This window comes from Anomaloglossus baeobatrachus, chromosome 5 (assembly GCF_048569485.1).
Source record: "Anomaloglossus baeobatrachus isolate aAnoBae1 chromosome 5, aAnoBae1.hap1, whole genome shotgun sequence".
In the NCBI taxonomy this organism is placed as follows: Eukaryota; Metazoa; Chordata; class Amphibia; order Anura; family Aromobatidae; genus Anomaloglossus; species Anomaloglossus baeobatrachus.
The window spans coordinates 243,300,485-243,327,652 of record NC_134357.1 but is presented as its reverse complement, the minus strand read 5'-3'; the positions used below and the strand labels follow the sequence as shown (position 1 = coordinate 243,327,652).

Here is a 27,168-nt window from a genome sequence, read left to right as displayed (position 1 = left end):
ATACCCGATGCGTAGAATCGGGCCACCTTCTAGTACTGTATATAAGGGCTCACTGGTGCTGGTGACAGCTCATCAGGTAAAACCAGGTTCCCTTTAACTAGTTAATATCAGAGGCTGGAGGCACATGTCCGTTACAATATCTATGTTCCATAGGAATTTAGCCTGTGATGATCTCAGGATCGCATTGGCAGTGCACAGCACCAAGGACAACATCTGCAAGGAGTTTATATCCCGTATACAACACATACCATGGCATAGCAGAGACAAGTCCATGGGGCAATAAGAATCATTCTCTGGACAAGTCCTTTAGGCCAATGCAGTGTTATAATTTGTCAGTATGGCTTGTGGTGACTTGTATGTGACATGTTTCGCCAATGTGAGCACTGCCGGCCGCCGTCACAGTCCCTATACAAGGAGGTTTCCAGTGTATAGCAGCGGTGCTCCATGACAGTTACTACTTATATCTCCATGACAACAGGCCGCTATAGCTCCTGACCACTATGTGCCGTAAACCAAGTGTTCCGAGAGATGCGCCCTGTTCTCTGCCTCTGCCCTTACTAAATATGGCCCCCTGGAGAAAATCACATGACACAAGCGTGACGTCACACGTAAGTTACTGCGGGTCACGTGGAAGGACGAGGCAGGTAAGGCGAACGGCACCGGCAGCTTTCCGTGTAGGTGTATGTACGGTGTGTGCAGCCAGCGGTGTCTGAGTGTGAGGGCTCTCGGTGGGCTTTTTCCAGTGAGTAGGAGCGCATGCGCAGTATGTCTTTTTGCGTTGCGGTGCAGTGCGGTGCGATGCGGTGACGGATGGCTCCTGTGGTCCTTCACTTATGGCTGCGCAACTGCTGCAAAACTACAGCCAGCAAGCTGCACTGTCTGCAGAGGAGCTGCGGCATGGAGCTGACTGGTCCGCAGGAGCAGCCTCCAGTAGACACAATGGCATATTGCGCCTCTGTGAGGATGCGGGCTGTGTGCACAGCAGTATGCGCCAGAATACTCTGCATTGCTTCAGGATGGTTCCATACACTGGGACGTGTAGGTCCAGAGTACCAGCCCCGTGCCAACCAAGAATACAAGGGTGCTGAAACACGGGTGAGAGCCTTCTGCGTGTATGTGCACACGTGGATCTGTGTAATGCCTTACAAACCGTTTCCAAAGACACCAAACGGTTAAAGGGATTGTGTCCCCATGAAAATGCATTCCGCCATGGTGAACAGAACCAACCAGCAGGATTTTCCCATATAAAGGCAGTGCCATGCTGGCGCTAGGATGGTGACTAAGGCTGGGGCCACATGAGCGTCTGGCATCCGATGTGATATCCTAATGACCCTCTGCTGCCACCATGAGCCGAGTGTCGTTCTACTGTCATCCAATCCCGCGATCGGATCACTGCTGCGGAGGAGAGGGAGGGATTAATCTCTCCATCGCCTCAATTGTCAGCTGATGCGGGCCTTTGTGGGTCGGGTCCTCTGTATATTCATTCTCCTGGCTTGCCCATTTTCTTTAAATTTTGCGCCACCATTGCTAGTGTGATGATGTCTTCATTAAAATGGCGCTGGAGTCAGTGCATGTGTGTCCTGCTCTCTCCGTCACCATTTTACTGAAGACACTGTGCAGACGACTGTGAGCAGCATCAGCGCATGCGCAAATGAAAAAGGAAATTGAATCTGCCATGCCTTTCATAGTTTTCTCCATGGTGTCTTCAATAAAATGGTGCTGGGGATCGCGGTACACGCATGCGGTAACTCTGGCACCATTTTATTGAAGAAAACATCACACTAGCAAGGCACATGCACCGCCAACACCAGCAATAGTGGCGTAAAATTATAATATACATATATTTAAATAAAGAAAAGGGGCAAGCCAGGAGGACGCAGGAGGAGGAATATACACAGAGGACCTGACCCATAAAGGCCCTCCCCGCTGCACACGTCAGTCAACCAGTGCACTCAAACATCCGATCTGGAAACTGATGGTATGATTGGATTCACCATCCTAGCGCCAGTATGGCACTGCCTTTATTGTATATGGGAAAATCCTGCTGGTTAGCTTTCTTTTAAAGACAACCAACCACCAGGATTTTACAATATGAACTAATGACAGTGCCATACTGACTCTAGGATGCTGAATGCATGCATACATGTTGTAGAAAGATGGGATGCTTGCTTGCAGAATTATCTTTAATCAAAGTTGAAGAAATGCACTGCACTTTGATTGACAGGTGCAATGGGACTGGCATTTGTGGGTCGGGTACCCGCTGTAAAGTCCTCCTCCAGCTTCCTCTGATGTCTCCCTTTTGTTTATTTGAATCATGCACTGCCATTGTTGGCGACACATGGCATTAAAACAGTTATTCTGTCTTCATTAAAATGGTGCCGGAGTCTGCGCATGCTCAAACTGAGATATCCGGCGCCATTCTATTGAAAACGCTGTGGTGAAGACTGAGAGGCATCGGCGTGTGCGCCAGTGTAAAAAACAATAAAGAAATCTGTGCATGCGCCGATGCCCCTCAATCTTCACTGCGTTGTTTTCAATAAAATGGCGCTGGAGATCGCGGTTCGCGCATGTGTGGAGTCAAGTGCCAGTTTAATGAAGGCTGAATCAGTGTGTCAATGCCAACAATAGCAATGGTGGTGCAAAATTCAAATAAAAGTGGGACGTTATAGAGAAAGCTGGAGGAGGACTTTACAGCGAGGACCACAAAGGCTCACCCCTGCTGCAAGACACCAATTAAAGCGCAGTGCATTTCTGCAACTTTGAGTAAAGGGATTTCTACAACCAAGCATCCGATGGTTCTATAACAAGTATTCCCAGACTCAGCATCCTAGTGCCAATATGGTACTGCCTTTACTTCATGTCACAAAAATCCTGGTGGTGGATCCTTTTAAAGAGCTGGGAGAGCTGAGCAGAAGGAAAGCTTTGTGAGAAAAGATTCAGCATAGCTTGGGATTTATGCAGTCAATCCTCTGCTGCTTCTGGGATTCGGTCCAGTGGGCGCGATCAGTGACTGACAGCTTTCTAGCTGTCAATCACTGATAGGACCACCCACTGGACTGAAGATCACAAAGCAGAGGCTTTAAGGGAACCTGTGACATGTTAAAAATTCAATTAACCTGCAGTTATGGGGTTAATCCCCAGGTTACTAGCATTCTGAACCTGCCAGCGCCTGCACACTGAATCCAGCTGCTGGGTGGAAATTAACTTTATTCCTCCAGCGTTCTGCTTTCAGTCACAGGACGGCGCCAGTGTGGGTTCAGTCACCGCTCTGTGTATCTAGGGCGACTCACATGTGAGACTCGGAGCACAGATAGAGGTCACGACTTTAACCCCTTCAGCCTGTTTTCCCAGCCATTTTTTGCAATTCTGACGAGTGTCCCTTTATGAGGTTATAACTCTGGAACGCTTCAACGGATTCTGACATTGTTTTTTTGTGACAGATTGTACTTCATGTCACTGGTAAATTTAGGCCGATATGTTTTGCGTTTATTTGTGAAAATTTCGGAAATTTGGCGAAAATTTTGCAATTTTCAAAATTTGAAATTTTATGCCCATAAATCTGAGAGATATGTCACACAAAATAGTTACTAAATAACATTTTCCACATGTTTACTTTACACAAGCGCAATTTTTGAAACAATTTTTTTTTTCGTTAGGAAGTTAGAAGGGGTCAAAGTTTATCAGAAATATTTCCAACAAAATTTACAAAAAAAAAAATTTTTAGGTACCACATCACATTTGAAGTGATTTGAGAAACCTAGGCGACAGAAAATACCCAAAAATGACCCCATTTTAAAATCTGCACCCCTCACACTGCTCAATACCACATCCATGAAGTTTATTAACCCTTTAGGGACCTTCACAGCAACCAAAGCAATGTAGAAGGAAAAAATGAAAATTTTACTTTTTTACACAAAAATGTTACTTTAGCCATAAAATTTAGCATTTCACAAGGGTATCAGGAAAAATGCACCAAAAAAATAATTGTGCAATTTCTCCTGAGTGCACCGATACCTCATATGTGGTGGAAATCAATTGTTTGGGCGCACGGCAGAGCTCGGAAGGAGGAGAGTGCCATTTCATTTTTTTGAAAGCAAAATTGTCTGGAATCATTAGCGGATGCGATGTTGCGTTTGGAGACCCCCTGATGTGCCTAAACAATAGAGCTCCCCCTAAAGTGACCCCATTTTGGAAACTAGACCCCTCATGGAATTTATCTAGATGTTTAGTGAGCACTTTGAACCCCCTGGAGGCTTCACAAAAGTTTATAATGTTCAGCCGTGAAAATAATTTTTTTTTACCACGAAATTGTTATTTGAACCAGGTAGCTTTTTTTTCCACAAGGGTATCAGGAAAAAATGCACCATAAAACTTATTGTACAATTTCTCCTGAGTACACAGATACCTCATATGTGGTGGAAAGTAATTGTTTGGGCGAACGGCGGGGCTCAGAAGAGAAGGAGCGCCATTTCACAGCAAAATTGGTTGGAATTATTAGCGGACACCATGTTGCGTTTGGAGACCCCCCACATGTGACCCCATTTTGGAAACTAGACCCCCCCCCCTTCATACAAAAAATATTAGTTTGGCAAAATAAAAAATACGGACGTCAGAAAAAAAAAAAATATGAGTGCCTGCAACTGACACTAAGGCAAGTGCCACACGTGAGAGCGATGTACGAATCTCGCATCGCATCATCCGACACAGCCGCACACTCCTCCTATCTAGAAGAGAGCGACCGTGCCGGATGATGCGATGTAAGACTCGTGCATCGCTCTCACGTGTGGCACTGGGCTGACCCTTACAATATTCAGTAAAAAATACTGTAGTTGACGATTACTACAGTATAATTTTACTGGCCCTAAAGTAAGTTTATTTCTATTTCTTTCTAAGCTTACAGAAAACAAAATCAGGGCACACGCACGGATGTGCTGCAAAAAGGGGGGACTAGGTGGGATGAAAAAAAGATGGATGGAGGATGGGAGAGGGTGCGGCGGAGGATGTGGGGGGAAGGGGTGAGGGGAGGAAGGTGAGATTGGCAATAGCTACCTTACAGGATGGATCTAGACAGCAGGATCACAGCAGATGGAGGAGGCAGCAGATGGAGGTGGGGGAGGGGGCATCATATCCGTGGGAGAGGGGGAAGCAGATGCATCAGATAGGTGGGAGAGGGGGCAACAGATGCAGGAGGGTGAGAGGTGGGGGGAGGGGGCAACAGATGCAGGAGGGTGAGAGGTGGGGGAGGGGCAGCAGATGCAGGAGGGTGAGAGGTGGGGGAGGGGGGCAACAGATGCAGGAGGTGTGAGAGGTGGGGAGCGGGCAGCAGATGCAGGAGGGTGAGAGGTGGGGGAGGGGGCAGCAGATGCAGGAGGGTGAGAGGTGGGGGGAGGGGGCAGCAGATGCAGGGAGGGTGAGAGGTGGGGGAGGGGGCAGCAGATGCAGGAGGGTGAGAGGTGGGGGAGGGGGGCAGCAGATGCAGGAGGGTGAGAGGTGGGGGAGGGGGCAGCAGATGCAGGAGGGTGAGAGGTGGGGGAGGGGGAAGCAGATGCAGGAGGGTGAGAGGTGGGGCAGCAGATGCAGGAGGGTGAGAGGTGGGGCAGCAGATGCAGGAGGGTGAGAGGTGGGGCAGCAGATGCAGGAGGGTGAGAGGTGGGGCAGCAGATGCAGGAGGGTGAGAGGTGGGGCAGCAGATGCAGGAGGGTGAGAGGTGGGGCAGCAGATGCAGGAGGGGTGAGAGGTGGGGCAGCAGATGCAGGAGGGTGAGAGGTGGGGCAGCAGATGCAGGAGGGTGAGAGGTGGGGCAGCAGATGCAGGAGGGTGAGAGGTGGGGCAGCAGATGCAGGAGGGTGAGAGGTGGGGCAGCAGATGCAGGAGGGTGAGAGGTGGGGCAGCAGATGCAGGAGGGTGAGAGGTGGGGCAGCAGATGCAGGAGGGTGAGAGGTGGGGCAGCAGATGCAGGAGGGTGAGAGGTGGGGCAGCAGATGCAGGAGGGTGAGAGGTGGGGCAGCAGATGCAGGAGGGTGAGAGGTGGGGCAGCAGATGCAGGAGGGTGAGAGGTGGGGCAGCAGATGCAGGAGGGTGAGAGGTGGGGCAGCAGATGCAGGAGGGTGAGAGGTGGGGGCAGCAGATGCAGGAGGGTGAGAGGTGGGGCAGCAGATGCAGGAGGGTGAGAGGTGGGGCAGCAGATGCAGGAGGGTGAGAGGTGGGGCAGCAGATGCAGGAGGGTGAGAGGTGGGGCAGCAGATGCAGGAGGAGGTGGGCAGAGGGTGGGGGGCAGCAGATGCAGGAGGGTGAGAGGTGGGGCAGCAGATGCAGGAGGGTGAGAGGTGGGGCAGCAGATGCAGGAGGGTGAGAGGTGGGGCAGCAGATGCAGGAGGGTGAGAGGTGGGGCAGCAGATGCAGGAGGGTGAGAGGTGGGGCAGCAGATGCAGGAGGGTGAGAGGTGGGGCAGCAGATGCAGGAGGGTGAGAGGTGGGGCAGCAGATGCAGGAGGGTGAGAGGTGGGGCAGCAGATGCAGGAGGGTGAGAGGTGGGGCAGCAGATGCAGGAGGGTGAGAGGTGGGGCAGCAGATGCAGGAGGGTGAGAGGTGGGGCAGCAGATGCAGGAGGGTGAGAGGTGGGGCAGCAGATGCAGGAGGGTGAGAGGTGGGGCAGCAGATGCAGGAGGGTGAGAGGTGGGGCAGCAGATGCAGGAGGGTGAGAGGTGGGGCAGCAGATGCAGGAGGGTGAGAGGTGGGGCAGCAGATGCAGGAGGGTGAGAGGTGGGGCAGCAGATGCAGGAGGGTGAGAGGTGGGGCAGCAGATGCAGGAGGGTGAGAGGTGGGGCAGCAGATGCAGGAGGGTGAGAGGTGGGGCAGCAGATGCAGGAGGGTGAGAGGTGGGGCAGCAGATGCAGGAGGGTGAGAGGTGGGGCAGCAGATGCAGGAGGGTGAGAGGTGGGGCAGCAGATGCAGGAGGGTGAGAGGTGGGGCAGCAGATGCAGGAGGGTGAGAGGTGGGGCAGCAGATGCAGGAGGGTGAGAGGTGGGGCAGCAGATGCAGGAGGGTGAGAGGTGGGGCAGCAGATGCAGGAGGGTGAGAGGTGGGGCAGCAGATGCAGGAGGGTGAGAGGTGGGGCAGCAGATGCAGGAGGGTGAGAGGTGGGGCAGCAGATGCAGGAGGGTGAGAGGTGGGGCAGCAGATGCAGGAGGGTGAGAGGTGGGGCAGCAGATGCAGGAGGGTGAGAGGTGGGGCAGCAGATGCAGGAGGGGTGAGAGGTGGGGCAGCAGATGCAGGAGGGTGACAGGTGGGGCAGCAGATGCAGGAGGGTGAGAGGTGGGGCAGCAGATGCAGGAGGGTGAGAGGTGGGGCAGCAGATGCAGGAGGGTGAGAGGTGGGGCAGCAGATGCAGGAGGGTGAGAGGTGGGGCAGCAGATGCAGGAGGGTGAGAGGTGGGGCAGCAGATGCAGGAGGGTGAGAGGTGGGGCAGCAGATGCAGGAGGGTGAGAGGTGGGGCAGCAGATGCAGGAGGGTGAGAGGTGGGGCAGCAGATGCAGGAGGGTGAGAGGTGGGGCAGCAGATGCAGGAGGGTGAGAGGTGGGGCAGCAGATGCAGGAGGGTGAGAGGTGGGGCAGCAGATGCAGGAGGGTGAGAGGTGGGGCAGCAGATGCAGGAGGGTGAGAGGTGGGGCAGCAGATGCAGGAGGGTGAGAGGTGGGGCAGCAGATGCAGGAGGGTGAGAGGTGGGGCAGCAGATGCAGGAGGGTGAGAGGTGGGGCAGCAGATGCAGGAGGGTGAGAGGTGGGGCAGCAGATGCAGGAGGGATGGTGAGAGGTGGGGCAGCAGATGCAGGAGGGATGGTGAGAGGTGGGGCAGCAGATGCAGGAGGGTGAGAGGTGGGGCAGCAGATGCAGGAGGGTGAGAGGTGGGGCAGCAGATGCAGGAGGGTGAGAGGTGGGGCAGCAGATGCAGGAGGGTGAGAGGTGGGGCAGCAGATGCAGGAGGGTGAGAGGTGGGGCAGCAGATGCAGGAGGGTGAGAGGTGGGGCAGCAGATGCAGGAGGGTGAGAGGTGGGGCAGCAGATGCAGGAGGGTGAGAGGTGGGGCAGCAGATGCAGGAGGGTGAGAGGTGGGGCAGCAGATGCAGGAGGGTGAGAGGTGGGGCAGCAGATGCAGGAGGGTGAGAGGTGGGGCAGCAGATGCAGGAGGGTGAGAGGTGGGGCAGCAGATGCAGGAGGGTGAGAGGTGGGGCAGCAGATGCAGGAGGGTGAGAGGTGGGGCAGCAGATGCAGGAGGGTGAGAGGTGGGGCAGCAGATGCAGGAGGGTGAGAGGTGGGGCAGCAGATGCAGGAGGGTGAGAGGTGGGGCAGCAGATGCAGGAGGGTGAGAGGTGGGGCAGCAGATGCAGGAGGGTGAGAGGTGGGGCAGCAGATGCAGGAGGGTGAGAGGTGGGGCAGCAGATGCAGGAGGGTGAGAGGTGGGGCAGCAGATGCAGGAGGGTGAGAGGTGGGGCAGCAGATGCAGGAGGGTGAGAGGTGGGGCAGCAGATGCAGGAGGGTGAGAGGTGGTGAGAGGTTGGGGCAGCATTTGGAGTGGGGAGTAGGAGGGGGTGTGCATTAGGGAGAGGTGTGGGCATGCAGATGCAGGAGGTGAGAGGTGGGCAGCAGATGCAGGAGGGTGAGTGTGGCAGCAGACGCTGGAGGGTGAGGTGGGCAGCAGATGCAGAGATGGGTGAGAGGTGGGGCAGCAGATGCAGGAGGGTGAGAGGTGGGGCAGCAGATGCAGGAGGGTGAGAGGTGGGGCAGCAGATGCAGGAGGGTGAGAGGTGGGGCAGCAGATGCAGGAGGGTGAGAGGTGGGGCAGCAGATGCAGGAGGGTGAGAGGTGGGGCAGCAGATGCAGGAGGGTGAGAGGTGGGGCAGCAGATGCAGGAGGGTGAGAGGTGGGGCAGCAGATGCAGGAGGGTGAGAGGTGGGGCAGCAGATGCAGGAGGGTGAGAGGTGGGGCAGCAGATGCAGGAGGGTGAGAGGTGGGGCAGCAGATGCAGGAGGGTGAGAGGTGGGGCAGCAGATGCAGGAGGGTGAGAGGTGGGGCAGCAGATGCAGGAGGGTGAGAGGTGGGGCAGCAGATGCAGGAGGGTGAGAGGTGGGGCAGCAGATGCAGGAGGGTGAGTGGTGGGGCAGCAGATGCAGGAGGGTGAGAGGTGGGGCAGCAGATGCAGGAGGGTGAGAGGTGGGGCAGCAGATGCAGGAGGGTGAGTGGTGGGGCAGCAGATGCAGGAGGGTGAGAGGTGGGGCAGCAGATGCAGGAGGGTGAGAGGTGGGGCAGCAGATGCAGGAGGGTGAGAGGTGGGGCAGCAGATGCAGGAGGGTGAGAGGTGGGGCAGCAGATGCAGGAGGGTGAGAGGTGGGGCAGCAGATGCAGGAGGGTGAGAGGTGGGGCAGCAGATGCAGGAGGGTGAGAGGTGGGGCAGCAGATGCAGGAGGGTGAGAGGTGGGGCAGCAGATGCAGGAGGGTGAGAGGTGGGGCAGGAGGGTGAGAGGTGGGGCAGGAGGGTGAGAGGTGGGGCAGGAGGGTGAGAGGTGGGGCAGGAGGGTGAGAGGTGGGGCAGCAGATGCAGGAGGGTGAGAGGTGGGGCAGCAGATGCAGGAGGGTGAGAGGTGGGGCAGCAGATGCAGGAGGGTGAGAGGTGGGGCAGGAGGGTGAGAGGTGGGGCAGGAGGGTGAGAGGTGGGGCAGGAGGGTGAGAGGTGGGGCAGGAGGGTGAGAGGTGGGGCAGGAGGGTGAGAGGTGGGGCAGGAGGGTGAGAGGTGGGGCAGCAGATGCAGGAGGGTGAGAGGTGGGGGAGGGGGCAGCAGATGCAGGAGGGTGAGAGGTGGGGGAGGGGGCAGCAGATGCAGGAGGATGAGAGGTGGGGGAGGGGGCAGCAGATGCAGGAGGGTGAGAGGTGGGGGAGGGGGCAGCAGACCAGGGAGGTAGGCAGCGGCTGATGGGGAGAGTGGTGGCGGACGAAGGGGGGCAGCGGCTGATGGGGAAGAGCGATGGCGGATGTAGGGGGGCAGCAGATGGAGGAGGGAGGTGGCATATTGGAGGCAGTAGCGCTGGTGGATCGGGGGCAGTGACTACTGCTGCTGCAGCGGCTGAAAGGGTACAATAACGGGGGCTGATCTGGTGCAGCGGTGGATCGGGGGCACTTACCGAATGGCACATGCAGGGATCACTCTCCTCAGCTTTCACGGATGGAGTGAAGCTTTGGGGAGTGGTCACCTACAGGTCACCGGCCCCAGATTCAAGGTGATGGGAGAGATCGGTCTCAAGGCCGATCTCTCCAATCAGAGCTGGGGGGAGGGTGAAACAAAGTTCACTCAGCTCCAGCCAATGATCAGTGCTACAACTGCACTGATCATGGCTGGATTTCAATGTTTCAGCCATTTTCAATGGCTAAAACATCACAGTGGCTGTGATTGGCTGACGAACGCCGCTCAGCCAATCACAGCCTCAGTAGGTGCGGGGGAGAGACACCACCCCTCCTGAAGTCAGGCAGAGGTCCCCTCCTTCCCGAATCTAAGGTTTTTGCACACAGATCGCAGCCACTGGGGCTACGGGGCCGCGAGTTCGCCATGACGTACTGGGTACGTCATGGGTCGTTAAGTACCATGTCACCATGACGTACCCAGTACATCATGGGTCGTTAAGGGGTTAATCCCTCCATCCTCTCCATTATCTGTCTCTGAGTATTTTGCCTTGCACTCTGATGTCATCAATGCAGTCTAATGTTTCACACCCACCTATAGCCTTGTATATCGACCATAGACTCATTTGATGTGTACGCTCATGTAAGCAAACCCTTAAAGGGAACTTGCACCAGATTTGGCGACTATAAATTGCGGTCACCACCAGTGAGGTCTTCTATGCAGCATTCCGGAGGCGTGGTCCGGTCCGATGGGTGTCGCTGCTCTCCGGTCCAGGGCCTCTTCTCTGCTGCAATCTCCATCCTTCTTCTTCCCACACAGGCTGAAATTGCAGTCCTGCGCAGGCGCCCTTTAATCTGCCCTGCTGAGGACAGATCAAAGTACTGTATTGCGCAGGCGCAAGGAAAGGTTAAAGACCGCCTGTGCACTACAGTACTTTGATCTGCCCTGAGCATGGCAGATCAAAGTGCGCCTGAACAGGACCTCAGTGACGGCCAGTGTGGATAACATAGTAAGCGTCATGCATACGGGCCTCAGAAAGAGGATGGCAATCCCCGCAGAGAGAAGGCGCCAGACCAGAGAGCAGCAGCGACACCCATCTGTCTGCATCGCCCCCTAGGTGAGTATGTAAAAGTGTTTTTACGTTCTACACAGCGGCGTGGGCTCTTACATACAGCATTCCGGAATACTTTATATAAGAGCTTGCTGGTGGTAGCCACAGCTTTTAGTCACCAAATCTGGTGACAAGTGCCCTTTAAAAGAAGTGAGCAATACGTTGTTCTGTGATTTTCTTCTCTGAACTGCTCTGAAGATGTTCCATAATTTATAAAACCATTCAATGGAAAGGCTCAGCGGAAGGCCGGGCATCTTTTAAAGGGAACTAACCAGCTGTTTTTTCACACATAAAGTGCATTAACCACCATACTGTCGCTAGGATGCTGATTCAAATGAAACGTTTAGTTTAGAGATTGGATGCTTGATTGCTGAAATATCCTTTATCAAACCTTCAGAAATTATGTTATTGGTGCAGTGGCTTGACCATTGAGGCGGAACTTTGTGGGCTGGGTCCTCTGGAATGATTCCTCCTCCTGCCTTGCTTCCTCTTCTTTAAGTTTTGCTCCACCCAGGGCTGTCGCGTCGAAGTCATATAGTCGGAGTTGGTGTCCATTTTGGTGGCGTCTGAGTCAGTATAACATGGACCAACTCCTAAAATATACAATAAATTGGGGTACAGTGGTTCAGTGCAGTATGTGATGAATATTTTTTCATAAGACTTTGGGAAAGTTATGAAATGTCCTATAAATGTCTGTTCTATTCCTGATCAAAGAATCTCGGCTTTTAGTTGAAATGAATCTGTGCTGCACTTCAGCTACATGATATACATAGTGATGTTACCATGTCACTACCATAAAATTATCACAAACATCAGTCACGTACAGTTGAAACCAGAAGTTTACATACACTCTATATATAATGACACATCTGCAGGTTTTTCTCACTATCTGTGGTCTATCCTTGTCGTGCTATTTTGTCCTGCAGAAGGGGGTTATGCCCCCAGAAACGCGTTGACTTGTATTCGCTCTTTCAATAAAGACTTGGATGATTTAATTTTCGTCTTCTGAGTGGTGGAAAAGCGCGGCAATGACAACCGGTCTCCTCTGATGATAAGATCTCAGGAAGAGAATTGTGGACTTGCACAAGTCTGGTTCATTCTTGGGTGCAATTTACAGATACCTGAAAGTGCCTTGTTCATGTGTACAAATAATTATGCACAAGTACAAATAGGATGTGAATGTCCCGCCATCATACTGCTCAGGAAGGAGTTGGGTTCTGTGTACCAGAGATGAATATGCATTGGTCAGATATGAGATATTTATATTTGCCTAATGCCACAATAATGAGAGAGAGAATCTTTTAAGGAATTTTTATTACTTTCTGCAAAGTCAAAAGTTTCCATCCATTTCATTAGTATTTGGTGGCATTGCCCTTACACTGTATGACTTGGGGGAAACATTTTGGATATCCTTCCACAAGATTCTCACAATAGTTGGTAGGAATTTGGGCCCATTCCTCCTGACAGAACTGGTGTAACTGAACAGTGTTTGCATGTTGCCTTGCTCGCACCGGCCTTTTCAGCTTTGACTGAAATTAGGGTTTTGTGATGGCCACTCCAAAACATTGACTTTGTTATTTTTAAAGAAGCTGTCCAGTTACCAAAATTGATTTTTTTTTCTCCTCATAAAGCTAATATGTTCCTCTCCACACATCTATTATGTTATTTCAGCAATATTACCTTTTATCTTGCTCTAGCAGCACATCCTCATTGCTGGCTGCAGCTCTGATGGGGTTAATCTCTCTCCTGACTTCCTGGATTGTTACTGCAACTCCCATAATTCTTTGCGGCTCTAGGGCTGTATCAAACACACCCACTCAGCTCTCCACCCAAAGACTCCTCCCTGCCTATTCCCAGTCACAATAGGGACAGCAGAAGCTCGCAGCTCTGCACAACCAGGGGAAGAAAGCGTCTTTCTTCAGCGCTCTATTGGGAGACCCAGACGATTGGGGTATAGCTACTGCCCTCTGGAGGCCACACAAAGCACTACATTAAAAGTGCAAGGCCCCTCCCCCTCTGGCTATACCCCCCCCGTGGTATCACGGGTTCTCCAGTTTTAGCTTTGTGTGCGAAGGAGGTCAGACATTCCATGCATAGCTCCACAGATTTTAGTCAGCAGTAGCTGCTGACTATTTCGGATGGAAGAAAAGAGGACACATATAGTGTCCCCAGCATGCTCCCTTCTCACCCCTGGATGGTGTTGTAAGGTTGAGGTACCTATTGCTGGTACAGGGCTGGAGCCTGACATGCTGTTTTCCTTCCACATCCCCTGGTAGGGCTCTGTGGAAGTGGGATCCTGCCGGCCTCTCAGCTCTGACGCCGGGCTCCATCCACAGACCCATTAGAACCTGATGGAGACGGAGCAGGAGTACGATCAGGGACAGGCCCTGCATCATACAGGTACTCTGTGTCCCCGGCAGGCACAGACACACTCCGGGCTGGCTGGGTGTTGTAGTGCGCCGGGGACCGCAACGTTGGAGCTAGTGTCCCTACAGATTACTGGGGGATTGTTTGTGTATGGGAACGCAGCGCCGACCCCCTCTGGACCGGGCGGCGCTGCTGTGACTTGTGGTGCGCCGGGGATCCGCCGTCCGCGCTTTTACGGCGGCGGCGGTTATAAATTGAGTCCCCGGCTTTTTGGGCCTAGGACGCCGGCAGCTCCGATTCGTTCCCGCCCCCACCCTGTCATTCAGGCTAGGGGAGAGACGCTGTTCGCTAGCAGCGACGAGGGCTGGAGCCTGATTTACATGCTCCAGCCCTCACACTAGGCACAGAGGGAAGCAGGCTTCCCGCTCTTAGCCAGGAACGCCCAGGGCCCGCCCCCCTTCTCTCTCAGGACGCCGGCAGCCATTACATGCAGTCTGGCTGGAGGAAGGACGCAAGGCTCTGGGAGACCTGGACTAGGGGCTATCTGGCGACCACACACCCGCTTTTTAAGCGGGCGGTAAGCGATTTTTCTGTGCTGGTCCCTCTAGTGCCTCACGGTGTATTGGTGTACTGTGTAGGATATAGAGATATTGTATTTCTTGCACTGTAAGGTCGCTTCTGGCTGCATCTCCCAGATCACTCTGTGGAAGCAACAACATGCCATCCTCAAAACGCAAGCCTGCCAAGGCTAGGGCTGTGTATACTGCGTGTGCTGCATGTCGGGCTAATCTACCAGCAGGCTCCGATGACCCCCATTGTGTGCAATGCTCCGACCCGGTGCTGCTTCGCCAGCCGGAGTCAGGAGGGAGAGTGACCCAGGCTGAGACGCCTGTAAGTCCTGCCCCGGTGACAGGGACAGACTTTGCAGTTTTTGCTGATAATATGTCTGTCTCTATGGCAAAAATCCTTGAAACCTTGCAATCTATGCATGGGGCTCAGTCTTTGGGCACGGCGAGGCCTCTGTCCTCAGGTCCCCCTCACTTGGAATTAATCCAGCCCACAGGGGAGTCCCCGGCTTCACAGGCCGAGGATTATGACTCAGATGATAGCCCCAGCCACCCTAAGCGAGCTCGCTGGGAAAGACCCTCGACGTCATCACACTGCTCAGGGTCTCAGCGCAATCAGTCTCCCTGTGATGTGTCTGATGAGAGTGATCAGGAATCCATTCCTGGAACCCCTCTCAACCTGGATACCCCTGATGGGGATGCCATGGTAAACGACCTTATCTCAGCCATCAATAGGCTGTTGGATATTTCTCCCCCAGCCCCTTCAGCAGAAGAGGCGGCTGCGGAGCAGGAGAAGTTTCGTTTCCTTTATCCCAAGCGTAAATTGAGTGCTTTGTTGGATCACGCTGACTTCAGAGAATCAATCCAGAAGCACGACGCTCACCCAGAAAGGCGTTTCTCTAAACGATCTAAAGATACGCGTTTCCCTTTCCCCCCTGAGGTGGTCAAGCGCTGGACACAGTGTCCAAAGGTAGACCCCCCGATTTCCAAACTCGCAGCTAGGTCCATAGTTGCAGTGGAGGATGGCGCTTCACTTAAAGATGCCAATGACAGACAGATGGACCTTTGGTTAAAATCTGTCTATGAAGCTATCGGCGCGTCGTTTGCTCCGGCATTCGCAGCCGTATGGGCACTCCAGGCTATTTCAGCTGGCTTAGCAAAAGTGGATGCTATCATACATCCAACAGTGCCGCAAGTGGCGCACCTTACCACGCAGATGTCGGCGTTTGCGTCTTACGCTATCAATGCGGTCCTAGAATCTACCAGTCGCACCTCAATGGCGTCCGCCAATTCGGTAGTTTTGCGCAGAGCCTTGTGGTTAAAGGACTGGAAAGCAGATGCTGGTTCCAAAAAATGTTTAACCAGTTTGCCTTTATCTAGAGATAGACTGTTTGGCGAGCCATTGGCTGATATCATTAAGCAGTCTAAGGGTAAAGACTCCTCTTTACCACAACCCAGAACAACCAAACCTCAGCAGAAAAAGTGGCAGCAGAGGTTTCAGTCCTTTCGAGGTTCGGGCAAGACACCATTTACCTCGTCCAAAGGTACTCAGAGGACGCAAAGAAACTCAGATTCGTGGCGGGCTCACACGCGCCCCAAGAAAGCAAATGGAGGTACCGCTTCCAAAGCGGCTACCTCATGACTTCCAGCCCCCTCCCTCCGCATCGCCGGTCGGGGGCAGGCTCTCCCGCTTTTCCGGCATTTGGATGTCACAGGTCAAAGACCGGTGGGTGACGGACATTTTGTCTCGCGGGTACAGAATCGAGTTCAATTCTCGTCCTCCAGCTCGGTTCTTCAGAACCTCCCCACATCCAGACCGAGCAGATGCTCTGCTGCAGGCGGTGGGCTCCCTAAGAGCGGAAGGAGTGGTGATCCCAGTCCCTCCTCAGGAACAAGGGCAAGGGTTTTACTCCAATCTCTTTGTGGTTCCAAAAAAGGACGGCTCGTTCCGTCCTGTTCTGGACCTAAAACGGCTCAACAAACATGTGCACGCCAGGAAGTTCCGGATGGAAACCCTGCGTTCTGTCATTGCCTCAATGTCCAGAGGAGACTTCCTTGCCTCAATAGACATCAAAGATGCTTATCTCCACGTGCCAATTGCTACAGAACATCAACGTTTTCTACGTTTTGTGATAGGAGACGACCATTTTCAGTTCGTAGCTCTGCCATTTGGTCTGGCAACAGCCCCACGGGTCTTCACCAAGGTCATGGCGGCGGTGGTAGCAGTCTTGCACTCTCAGGGACACTCGGTGATCCCTTACCTAGACGATTTATTGGTCAAAGCTCCCTCTCAAGAGGCATGTCAGCACAGCCTGAATGCTACGCTGGAGACCCTACAGTCTTTCGGATGGATCATCAACTTTCCAAAGTTGATCCTATCACCGACTCAATCACTAACGTATTTTGGCATGGAGTTTCATACTCTAGCAGCGATAGTGAAGCTTCCGCTGAACAAGCAGCGGTCACTACAGACAGGGGTGCAATCTCTTCTGCAGGGCCAGTTGCATCCCTTGCGGCGCCTCATGCATTTCCTAGGGAAGATGGTGGCAGCCATGGAAGCAGTTCCCTTTGCGCAGTTTCATCTGCGCCCACTTCAATGGGACATTCTCCGCCAATGGGACGGGAAGTCAACGTCCCTGGACAGGAAAGTCTCGCTTTCCCAGACGGCCAAGGACTCCCTACAATGGTGGCTCCTCCCCACCTCATTGTCTCAGGGAAGATCCTTCCTGCCCCCATCCTGGGCAGTAGTCACGACAGATGCGAGTCTGTCAGGGTGGGGAGCAGTATTTCTCCACCACAGGGCTCAGGGGACGTGGACTCCGCAGGAGTCCACCCTTCAGATCAATGTTCTGGAGATCAGAGCAGTGTATCTTGCTCTACTGGCCTTCCAACAGTGGCTGGAAGGAAAGCAGATCCGAATCCAATCGGACAACTCCACAGCGGTGGCATACATCAACCACCAAGGAGGGACGCGCAGTCGGCAAGCCTTCCAAGAAGTCCGGCGCATTCTAATGTGGGTGGAGGACAGAGCATCCACCATATCCGCGGTTCACATCCCAGGCGTAGAAAACTGGGAAGCAGACTTCCTCAGTCGCCAGGGCATGGACGCAGGGGAATGGTCCCTTCACCCGGACGTGTTTCAGGAAATCTGTCGCCGCTGGGGAGTGCCGGACGTCGACCTAATGGCATCCCGGCACAACAACAAGGTCCCGGCATTCATGGCGAGGTCGCGCGATCAAAGAGCTCTGGCGGCAGACGCCTTGGTTCAAGATTGGTCGCAGTTTCAGCTCCCATACGTGTTTCCGCCTCTGGCGCTCTTGCCCAGAGTGCTACGCAAGATCAGATCCGAGTGCAGCCGCATCATACTCGTCGCTCCAGACTGGCCGAGGAGGTCGTGGTATCCGGATCTGTGGCATCTCACGATCGGTCGACCGTGGTCACTGCCAGACCGACCAGACTTACTGTCCCAAGGGCCGTTTTTCCATCAGAATTCTGCGGCCCTGAACCTGACTGTGTGGCCATTGAGTCCTGGATCCTAGCATCTGCAGGATTATCTCAAGGAGTCGTTGCCACAATGAGACAAGCTAGAAAGTCGAATTCGGCTAAGATCTACCACAGAACGTGGAAGATTTTCTTATCCTGGTGCTCTGCTCAGGGAGTGTCTCCCTGGCCATTTGCATTGCCCAAGTTTCTTTCCTTCCTGCAATCGGGGTTAGAAAAGGGCTTGTCGCTCAGCTCCCTTAAAGGGCAAGTTTCGGCACTATCCGTGTTTTTTCAGAAGCGTCTAGCACGTCTTTCTAAGGTGCGCACGTTCCTGCAGGGGGTCTGTCATATTGTGCCCCCGTACAAGCGGCCGTTAGATCCATGGGATCTGAACAGGGTACTAGTTGCTCTCCAGAAGCCGCCCTTCGAGCCTCTGAAGGAAGTTTCCTTTTCTCGGCTGTCACAGAAAGTGGCGTTTCTTGTTGCGATCACATCGCTTCGGCGAGTGTCTGAGCTGGCAGCTCTGTCATCCAAGGCTCCCTTCCTGGTGTTCCACCAGGACAAGGTAGTGCTGCGCCCTATTCCGGAGTTTCTCCCTAAAGTCGTATCCTCTTTTCATCTTAATCAGGATATATCCTTGCCTTCGTTTTGTCCTCATCCGGTTCACCGGTATGAAAAGGACTTACGTTTGCTAGATCTGGTGAGAGCACTCAGAATCTACTTTTCCCGCACGGCGCCCATGCGCCGTGCCGATGCACTTTTTGTCCTTGTCGCTGGTCCGCGCAAGGGGTTGCAGGCTTCTAAAGCCACCCTGGCTCGATGGATCAAAGAACCAATTCTAGAGGCCTACCGTTCTGCGGGGCTTCCGGTTCCTTCAGGGCTAAAAGCCCACTCAACCAGAGCCGTGGGTGCGTCCTGGGCATTACGTCACCAGGCTTCGGCTCAACAGGTGTGCCAGGCAGCTACCTGGTCCAGTCTGCACACTTTCACCAAGCATTATCAGGTGCATACCTATGCTTCGGCGGATGCCAGCTTAGGTAGAAGAGTCCTGCAGGCGGCAGTGACACCCTCGTAGGGGAGGGCTGTTTTGCAGCTCTAACATGAGGTATTTCTTTACCCACCCAGGGACAGCTTTTGGACGTCCCAATCGTCTGGGTCTCCCAATAGAGCGCTGAAGAAGAAGGGAATTTTGTTACTTACCGTAAATTCCTTTTCTTCTAGCTCTTATTGGGAGACCCAGCACCCGCCCTGTTGTCCTTCGGGATGTTTTTTTGTTGTTTGCGGGTACACATGTTGTTCATGTTGAACGGTTTTTCAGTTCTCCGATGTTATTCGGAGTTAATTTGTTTAAACCAGTTATTGGCTTCCTCCTTCTTGCTTTGGCACTAAAACTGGAGAACCCGTGATACCACGGGGGGGGTATAGCCAGAGGGGGAGGGGCCTTGCACTTTTAATGTAGTGCTTTGTGTGGCCTCCAGAGGGCAGTAGCTATACCCCAATCGTCTGGGTCTCCCAATAAGAGCTAGAAGAAAAGGAATTTACGGTAAGTAACAAAATTCCCTTCATCTTCTGCTTGTATTCATATAGGTGTGTGTGTGTGTGTGTGTGTATACAGAAATTATGATTATGCTGCTTTCACACATCAGTTTTTTGGCATCAGGCACAATCCGGTGTAAAAACTGATGCAATGGATCAGGCGAAAAATCGGATCAGTTGCATTAGTTTTTTCCATCAGTCCTTTCAGTTTTTGGACGGATCCGTTGTGCTACTGAGCATGCTCAGTAGAAAAAAACAAAATCAGTTGTATGCCGCTTTACGACGGATCCAGAGCCCATAGGCTTTCACTGTACATGACGCCGGACCCGGCGTTGTCCGTTTCTTTGCCGCTGCCAAAAAAAACCGTTGCATGCTGCATCCTTTCCGGCAACTGGACACACACACATTTTGCTTGATCCGTGCACAACGGATGCAACACAAGGGCATCGGTCACAATCCGGCGCTAATACAATTCAATGCAGAAAAAAACGGATCCGGCTTTATTCCTTTTTCGCCGGATTGTGCCTGATGGCAAAAAACTGATGTATGAAAGCAGCCTTAGCCGGCGCAACATGTGAAAAAAATAAATAATTGGAGGAAAAAATGATGGGGTTATGAGATTGCTTTTTCCCCTCTTGGCTAGTCTCTGTGTGTCGTCCGTATCATCCGTGTGGCATGCATTTTGCAGGCTACTTGCACATCAGCGTTTTTTTGCCTGTAGGCAAAAAAACGCAAACCACATATGACCGGATCCTGTGGATTAAATGTGCAGCACATGCAACCGCAATTATTATTTTACTGGATCCTTCTGCAGCGGGACACAGAATTTATCGGCCGACACTGGAGTCAGCTGACTCCTGATCTCACAGGCCGCACACGCTGCAATGGATACAGGTTAATAGCAGTCACTGCCTGCTGCCGATCACGTGTGACCGTGTGCGGGCTGTGTGGTCAGGAGTTCAGCTGAGTTCAGATCAGCTGACTCCAGTATCGGCCGATTACTTGTTCTGTGCCCCGCTGCATCCATCACAGCGTGTGTGGACTGGAGTTCAGCTGAGTTAAGATCAGGTAACTCCAGTGCCGGACTGAACTCAGCTGACCTCACAGCCCGAACACGCTGCGATGGATGCAGAGACACAGGGGGACACAGAACAAGTAATCGGCCGACACTGGAGTTATCTGATACTTGTTCTGCTGGCTGTGTGGTCAGGAGTAGGGATGAGTGAGCAGCAAAATGCTCTGGCGCTCGATGGGAGAAGCCCATGTCGATTGTTGTTTTTTTTTTTGTTTTATGTTTTTTTTTAATGAATTTAAAAAAAAAAAAAAAACACATAAAAAAAATGTACGGGCTCCCACTGCATTTTCTATTGCTAAGGGTAACCCAAGCAGCTACTGGCTGCTAACCCCCACTGCTTGGTGTTAACTTCACTGGCAATAGAAAATCCAGGGAAGACCTTTTTTTTTTTCTTTTTTTTTTTTCTTTTTTAAAGTTTTTTTTTTTTTTTGCCTAAAAACTAAAGGAAAAAAAAAAAAATAACATGGGCTTCGCCATATATTTTGTATGCCAGCCAGGTACAGCAGGCAGGTACGGGCTGCCCCCAGTTGCCCATTTGTACCCAGCTGGGAACAAAAAAATATAGGGAAGCCCTTTTTTTAAATTATTTCATGAAATAATTAAAAAAAAAAAAAGAGGTGGGCCATATTTTGTGTCCAGCCAGGTACAACTAGGCAGCTGGGGATTGGAATCCGCAGCGCAGGGTGCCCGCTGCAAATTGCAGTCCACAGCTGCTCCAAAAAATGGCACGTTCATCGAAACGCCATCTTCTGGTGCTGTATCCAACCCTCCAGTGGCCCTGGTGACGGTGGCCTGCTGGGTAATAAGGGGTTAATACCAGCTTTGTTTTACCAGCTGGTATAAAGCCCGAGATTTTTAATGTCAGGCCAAGTTTAACTCTGCCATTAAGAATCTCCAATAAAGGGTTAAAAAAAAGACACCACACAGAGAAAAAATACTTTATTAGAAAAAAATACTCAGACACATTAGGGACTCCATCTTTATTACTCCCTCTTATCCCTCCACGATAGAGATTTCTGTACTGACAGAGAGGGAGGGAGGGAAGAGAGGTGCTCTGTTGCATGCTGTGCTGCATGTCACCACCTTGCTCCACTCTGTGACTTCTTGTGCAGGTGGCAGAGTGGAGAAAGTTGGTCCCATGCAGCAAAAGTCAGTGTGCAGTAACTTGGTCCCATGCAGCACGACAGGTGACAGAGCAGAGCAAACTGGTGACATGCTCCGCTCTGACACATGCGGTGCTGCATGTCACCAGCCTGTCAGTCTCTTGCTGTGTCCTGTAGTGCTGGTGGGAGTATATGATCACACCGCCTGCTCTCCTGACATCTGAGCAGAGCGGGCGGGTGGATAGTGTGATCACATACTTAAGTGACAGGGGGGGTTTCAGCTGAAGAACCCCCCCCCCTGTACTCCACACTGGCCCCCGTGCCTCACCAATCTGCCGGATGCTCAGCCCTCTTCACTGCTCCACTCTGGCGTCCCGTACCATCATGTGGACTCCCCTCGATGCTGGGCTGTGACATGCGGTAGTCACCGCTCACAGCCCAGTCAATCACTGTGAGTGGCGCCAGCATCCTCTGACGTAACGTCCAGTTTGAGAGCCCGGAACTTGACGGGATGTCAGAGGATACTAGCAGCCGTAGCACCAGGGGGTCATGTGACCGGCACTGAGCGTGCAGGATAGTGCCGCTCAGTGTCAGAACTGCAAATAGAGGCCAATGAAGAAAACACCTAAAATGGTACGTTACACTCAGAAAAAATAAAAAAAAAATGGGTGAACCACCCCTTTAAGCCACTTTGTAACCAGTTTGGCAGTATGCTTCGGGTCATTGTCCATTTTGAAGACCCATTTCCACCCAAGCTTTAAGCTCCTGGCTGATGTCTTGAGATGTTGCTTCAGTATTGCCACATAATTTTTCCTGATGATGCCATCTATTTTGTGAAGTGCACCAGTCCCTCCTGCAGCAAAACAACTCCACAACATGATATTGCAACCTCTGTTTCACAGTTGGGATGGTGTTCTTGGGCTTCAAAGCTTCTCCCTTTTTCCTCCAAATGTAACGATGGTCATTATGTCCAAACTGTTCAGTTTTAGTTTTGTCAGACCACAAAACATGTCTCCGAAAAAAATTAAGGTCTTTGTTCCTGTGTGCATTTGCAAAAATTAATCTGTCTTTTTTACGTTTCTTTTGGTGCTGAAATTTTCATACCATATTCCTGCACCCATTCTACACCTCCTGGCAAAAAAACGCATCTTACCACGTGCGGTTGTGATATTTTTTTTTTTTTTTCCACGAGGTGCAGATTGGGTGCATGAATATGGTGTAAAAATTTCATCACCAAATCTAACTTTCTTGGCCCAAAAATGCAGAAAAAAAGGGGGGGGGTGTTTGTCGCCATTTCGGTGTAGTTTTCTCCCAGGCGGTGCAAATTTGTTGCTGAAATGTCTGCACCAGATTTCAGTATCCAATTTGCACCTTCTGGCAGAGAAATCGGGGTTTTTTGTTTTTTTTGGGGTTTTTTTGCATTTTTGGGCCAAGAGATACAAATTTCATAATGAAATTTTTTACACCATATTTATGTACCCAATCTACACCTCCTGGCAAAAAACCTCACATCAAAACAGCATGCTGTATGATGCTATAGTAATGCAATTTTTTTTGCCTGGAGGTGTAGAATGAGTGCAGTAATATTGTGTAAAAATTTCAGCACCAAATCTGCATCTCTTGGCAAAAAAACCCCCAAGGATTTCTGCCAGGAAAATGCAGGTCTTACCTGAGGTGAGGTCACTGACTTTACTAACGTCCTCCAGGGTCAGGTTACCTGCGGTCACAGGTGGAGGACTCCAGCTCTGACCACAACTAACCTGACTGATGTCATCACTGATCGCTGCGGCTCATTCATTTTCTGCCTGGAGCTTACAGCATGTTCCATGATCGCTCGCTGTCAGTTCAGATGTAGCGGAGGTGGATTCGTCTTAGGATCTCGTATGGATTGCGTTGGACCTACAGGGTTTTTTGTGGGATTAATAAAGTGGTGAAAGAGGGTGGTTTTTTTTGTATTGTATTTCAAATAAAGGATTTTTTTCTGTTTGTGTTTTACTTTCACTTACAGATTAGTAATGGGGGGGTCTCATAGACCCTCCCCATTACTAATCTAGGGATTAGTGGCAGCTGTGGGCTATTAACCCCTTATTACCCTGATTGCCACCGCACCAGGGCAATCGGGAAGAGCTGGGTAAAGTCCTGAGATTGTCGCATCTAATGGATGTGACAGTGCTAGGCGGCTGCAGGCTGCTATTTTTAGGCTGGGGGGGGTGGCTCAATAAGCATGGGTCTCCCCAGCCTGAGAATACCAGCCCCCAGCTATCGAGCTTTTACTTGCCTGGGTATCAAAATTGGGGGGGGGGGATCGCACACATCCGTTTTAGTTTGTTTTTTTTTTTTTTGTTTTTTTTTATCATTATTAATTTCAATAGTAAAAAAAGTCATGTGGTTACACTTTTATATTACCTGTATATCAAAATAAAAGTAAGGCTAGGGCCTGTAGCCGTATGCCTTATTTGTACTGGGTATCATAATATGGGAGGACCCTATGACCCTATGCCAATTATTTTATTTATTTTTTACTGTACGATGTAGACCCACAGACAGTGCCTGTGATTGGTTGCAAACAGACGCGGTCACAGAAGCTGGGGGTGCGTCTGACTGCAACCAATCACAGACGCCAGAACGGTAGGTGGGGAAAGCGGTGCATATGCATGAGCCTAGTACGCACCCCCGGAATGAATGGGCGGCCTGGAAGCAGTGTACAGCCTTGCTGGAGCCTCGGTAAGTACAGCGCGCTTGCTCCTATCCCCCTATCCCATCTGCTACCATTTTTAATCACTGGATTCTGGACATACGGAACCAGATTTCAAAACTAGGATAACAGGGACCTGCCAGTCCCATTTATCGGCGAGTCCACCCATCACTGCTTAAAACATTCTTGCTCTCGTTATTCTGGCATTTAACAAATATAAATAATTTTGGTTCCTCATTGACCTAAAACAGGAAAGGTTTATTCTGAATTCGTGTCAGGTAGTGAGGAAAACATGGATATGTGTCTTTTATAGAGAGTGGAGGGAAACTTCTGGTTTTACCTGTATCAGCTGTCAGTATCCCTTTTAAGTATTTATATGATTTATTTTTAATAATGTGCAACAATTTGATACTTCACTTTAATGTAAAAATAGTCAAACATTCCATATGTTATTCTGAGTAGGACTGAGTCATGAGTTTTGTTTTTACATCTTTATTTTTCCTTCCACTTCTTAGCTTTTACAATGGTTCCTTCTGCGGATGACAACAAGTTCTCTCCTTGGTCCCTCAAACCTGTATTGCCCTTGGAGGAGGAACAAGAGCTGAACAAGTACAAGTCAGGACACATTATTCCACCCTTGTCTTTATTCTTTGCTGCTCCAATCAGTGACAAAAAACAAATCTCACGACTGTCTTTGGATCTATGCTTGAAATACCCTTTTTCTGACACCCTGCGGCATTTGAAAAGGGTACGTGTCTACCAGTCTCACCTACAGATTTTGCTTCGTCCTGTCACTCCTGAGGAGCAAGTAAACCTGCTAAAAAATAATGGGGGTTTCACTAAGCAGAAAGGTGATGGTTGTGAAAACGCTGCTCATTTCAAGCGAGAAATCCGTTTAAAGGTTACTGACATTCTTCAAGGTATTGATCTAAATGGCTTAGGGGAACCATTCCTTATTTCAGTTCCATCAAGGGCAGCAAAGACCCAGAAAGAGCAGCACGTTTGGGGAAAAATTTGGCCTTGTACCTACCACGCAAAGCCCAAGAACACAAATATGGAGGTAGGCATTAGTGGTGAAGGTGTTTCCGAGAAAGAAAAGATACGAATTGAGAAAAACATGGAGAAGGCCCTAGATGCAGCACAGCAGAATCAGGCTAAAGGCAAAAAGGGTGTTGGAGCAGTTGTGATTGACCGAGAAAGTGGGAAAGTTTTGGCAATAGGAACTGATCAGACTGGAGTCCATGGAGGTCCTCTGCTTCATGCATGCATGATGGCAATAGACTTAGTCGCTCATCAACAAGGTGGAGGAGCATATGTTGGACTTTCTAGCTTGGAAGAAGATTATAAAGCTAAACCACTTGAAGAAACTAAAAAAGCTGTGGAAACTAAAGGAAATGAAAGGGAGAAGAGAAAACATTCAACGGAAAAGGATGAAAATGCAGAAAGCCCGTATTTATGCACAGGGTGTGAGGTGTATGTCACCCACGAGCCTTGTGTCATGTGCTCAATGGCTCTTCTCCACTCACGGGTATCTTGTGTCTACTATGGATGCAGTTCCCCTGGTGGGGCTTTGGGAACTTTTTACCGTCTCCATTGCAGCCCTGGGCTGAACCACAGATTCTTGGTCTATCGAGGAGTGCTGGAAAATGAATGTCGACGTTTGCTTTCAGGTGATGAGATTTGACATGCTGAGACTTTATTCAGAACCGCTATTTACCTATTCTTTTAAGAAGAGGTGTTTTAATTTTGCTATTAAACACTTCAAAATTTTATGCCTTGTTGTCCAGCTAGTTATTGCTATAATATGCTTTACGTGGAAATTTTGCGTGACAAGCCACGTTTCTAAATATATATCTGAACTTACAACTATTATATGAACTGATGCGCTTCAAAAAAGGCTTCGATTTCTATAGGCACCCAACATTATTGGCATACTGTCTGACAAAGTTATTTACACCGATCAGCCAAAACGTAAAACAACTCGGCTAATTTTGTGGAGGTGACCTCCTTGCTGCACTAGCCGCTCTGATCTGTATTGACAAGTACTCCACAAGACCTCTGAAGATGAATTGTGGTGTCCGGCACTAAGACGTTAGCAGTAGATCCTTCATCACTTCTCACCGCAGCCAATTATCATTTATTTTCTCCCTTTATTCCAAGAGTCACTACTTTAACATTTGCCTGTCGACTTAGCCGCATGAGGACTCATTTATTTTGCGGGATGACTTGTATCATAGAATGCGACAATACATTTTTCCATACAATGTACTGAAAAATGATTAATAAAAAAATTTCCAAGTGAAATAGTGACAAAAACTGAAAAGTTCTACCATTGTTTTTAGGGTTTTGTATTTATAACATTCACTGTTCAGTAAAAATGACCTGGCATCATAATTCTTCAGGTCAGTACGATTACAGAAATGACAAACTTGCAAACTTGTTTGTTTTTTTTTTTAATATATTTTAGTGGTTAAAAATTCAGACCTTTTTGGTTGAAGAAAAATAATTGTCTTGTCACCATTTCCATAACACTTTATTTTTTTTCTTCATTGGAGCTATGGTACAATGTCTTGATTACTTTTTATTGCATTTTTGGGGGAGGGTTGGTGAATGAAAAAATATAATATATTTTTTTTTTATTTTTTTTTGCTTTTCGGCATATTATGTATGGGTTATGAAGACTTTATATTATATTTGCTAGATTAGACTTCTGCTGACATGGCAATACCAAAAACAGTTTGTTTTTTAATCTTGAACATGCATATGTTTGATTGCATGTACTCTATACAACAATATTAAATTTAAGTGGTCAAGAAAATTCAAGCAAGCAAATAAACTTTGTAATGTGTTTACTACATAATTCAGTTTTCTTTTTGTTGCTTTCTCCAGATATTTGACACTTTTTTTCTCCTGCCTCTCTGGGGGAGAAAAAAAATCAGATCAAATCCTTCTTGGTTAGTGATGAGCAAACTCGCAGAAAACCGGGACTGTTGGATCCTTGTTATCTGGTTTTTAAAATCCGATTCCGGTCCCCATATAAGTCTATCTGGCGGTTAAAAATCTTG

General features: G+C 50.5%; 1 protein-coding gene across 4 annotated transcripts; it reads left to right on the top strand.

The window, feature by feature from the left end:
* Positions 1–571: 571 nt before the first annotated feature.
* On the top strand, positions 572–26,955 carry ADAT3 (adenosine deaminase tRNA specific 3). 4 transcript variants are annotated; one of them, XM_075347351.1, is made up of 2 exons: positions 572–644; positions 24,619–26,955. In XM_075347351.1, the coding sequence occupies exon 2, from the start codon at positions 24,627–24,629 to the stop codon at positions 25,785–25,787; it is 1,161 nt and encodes a 386-aa protein (XP_075203466.1). In that variant the 5' UTR covers positions 572–644; positions 24,619–24,626; the 3' UTR covers positions 25,788–26,955. The 4 variants fall into 4 exon arrangements, with proteins under 4 accessions (XP_075203466.1, XP_075203469.1, XP_075203467.1 ...); XM_075347354.1 differs by lacking the exon at positions 572–644 and adding an exon at positions 655–674; XM_075347352.1 differs by lacking the exon at positions 572–644 and adding an exon at positions 655–742.
* Positions 26,956–27,168: the final 213 nt, after the last annotated feature.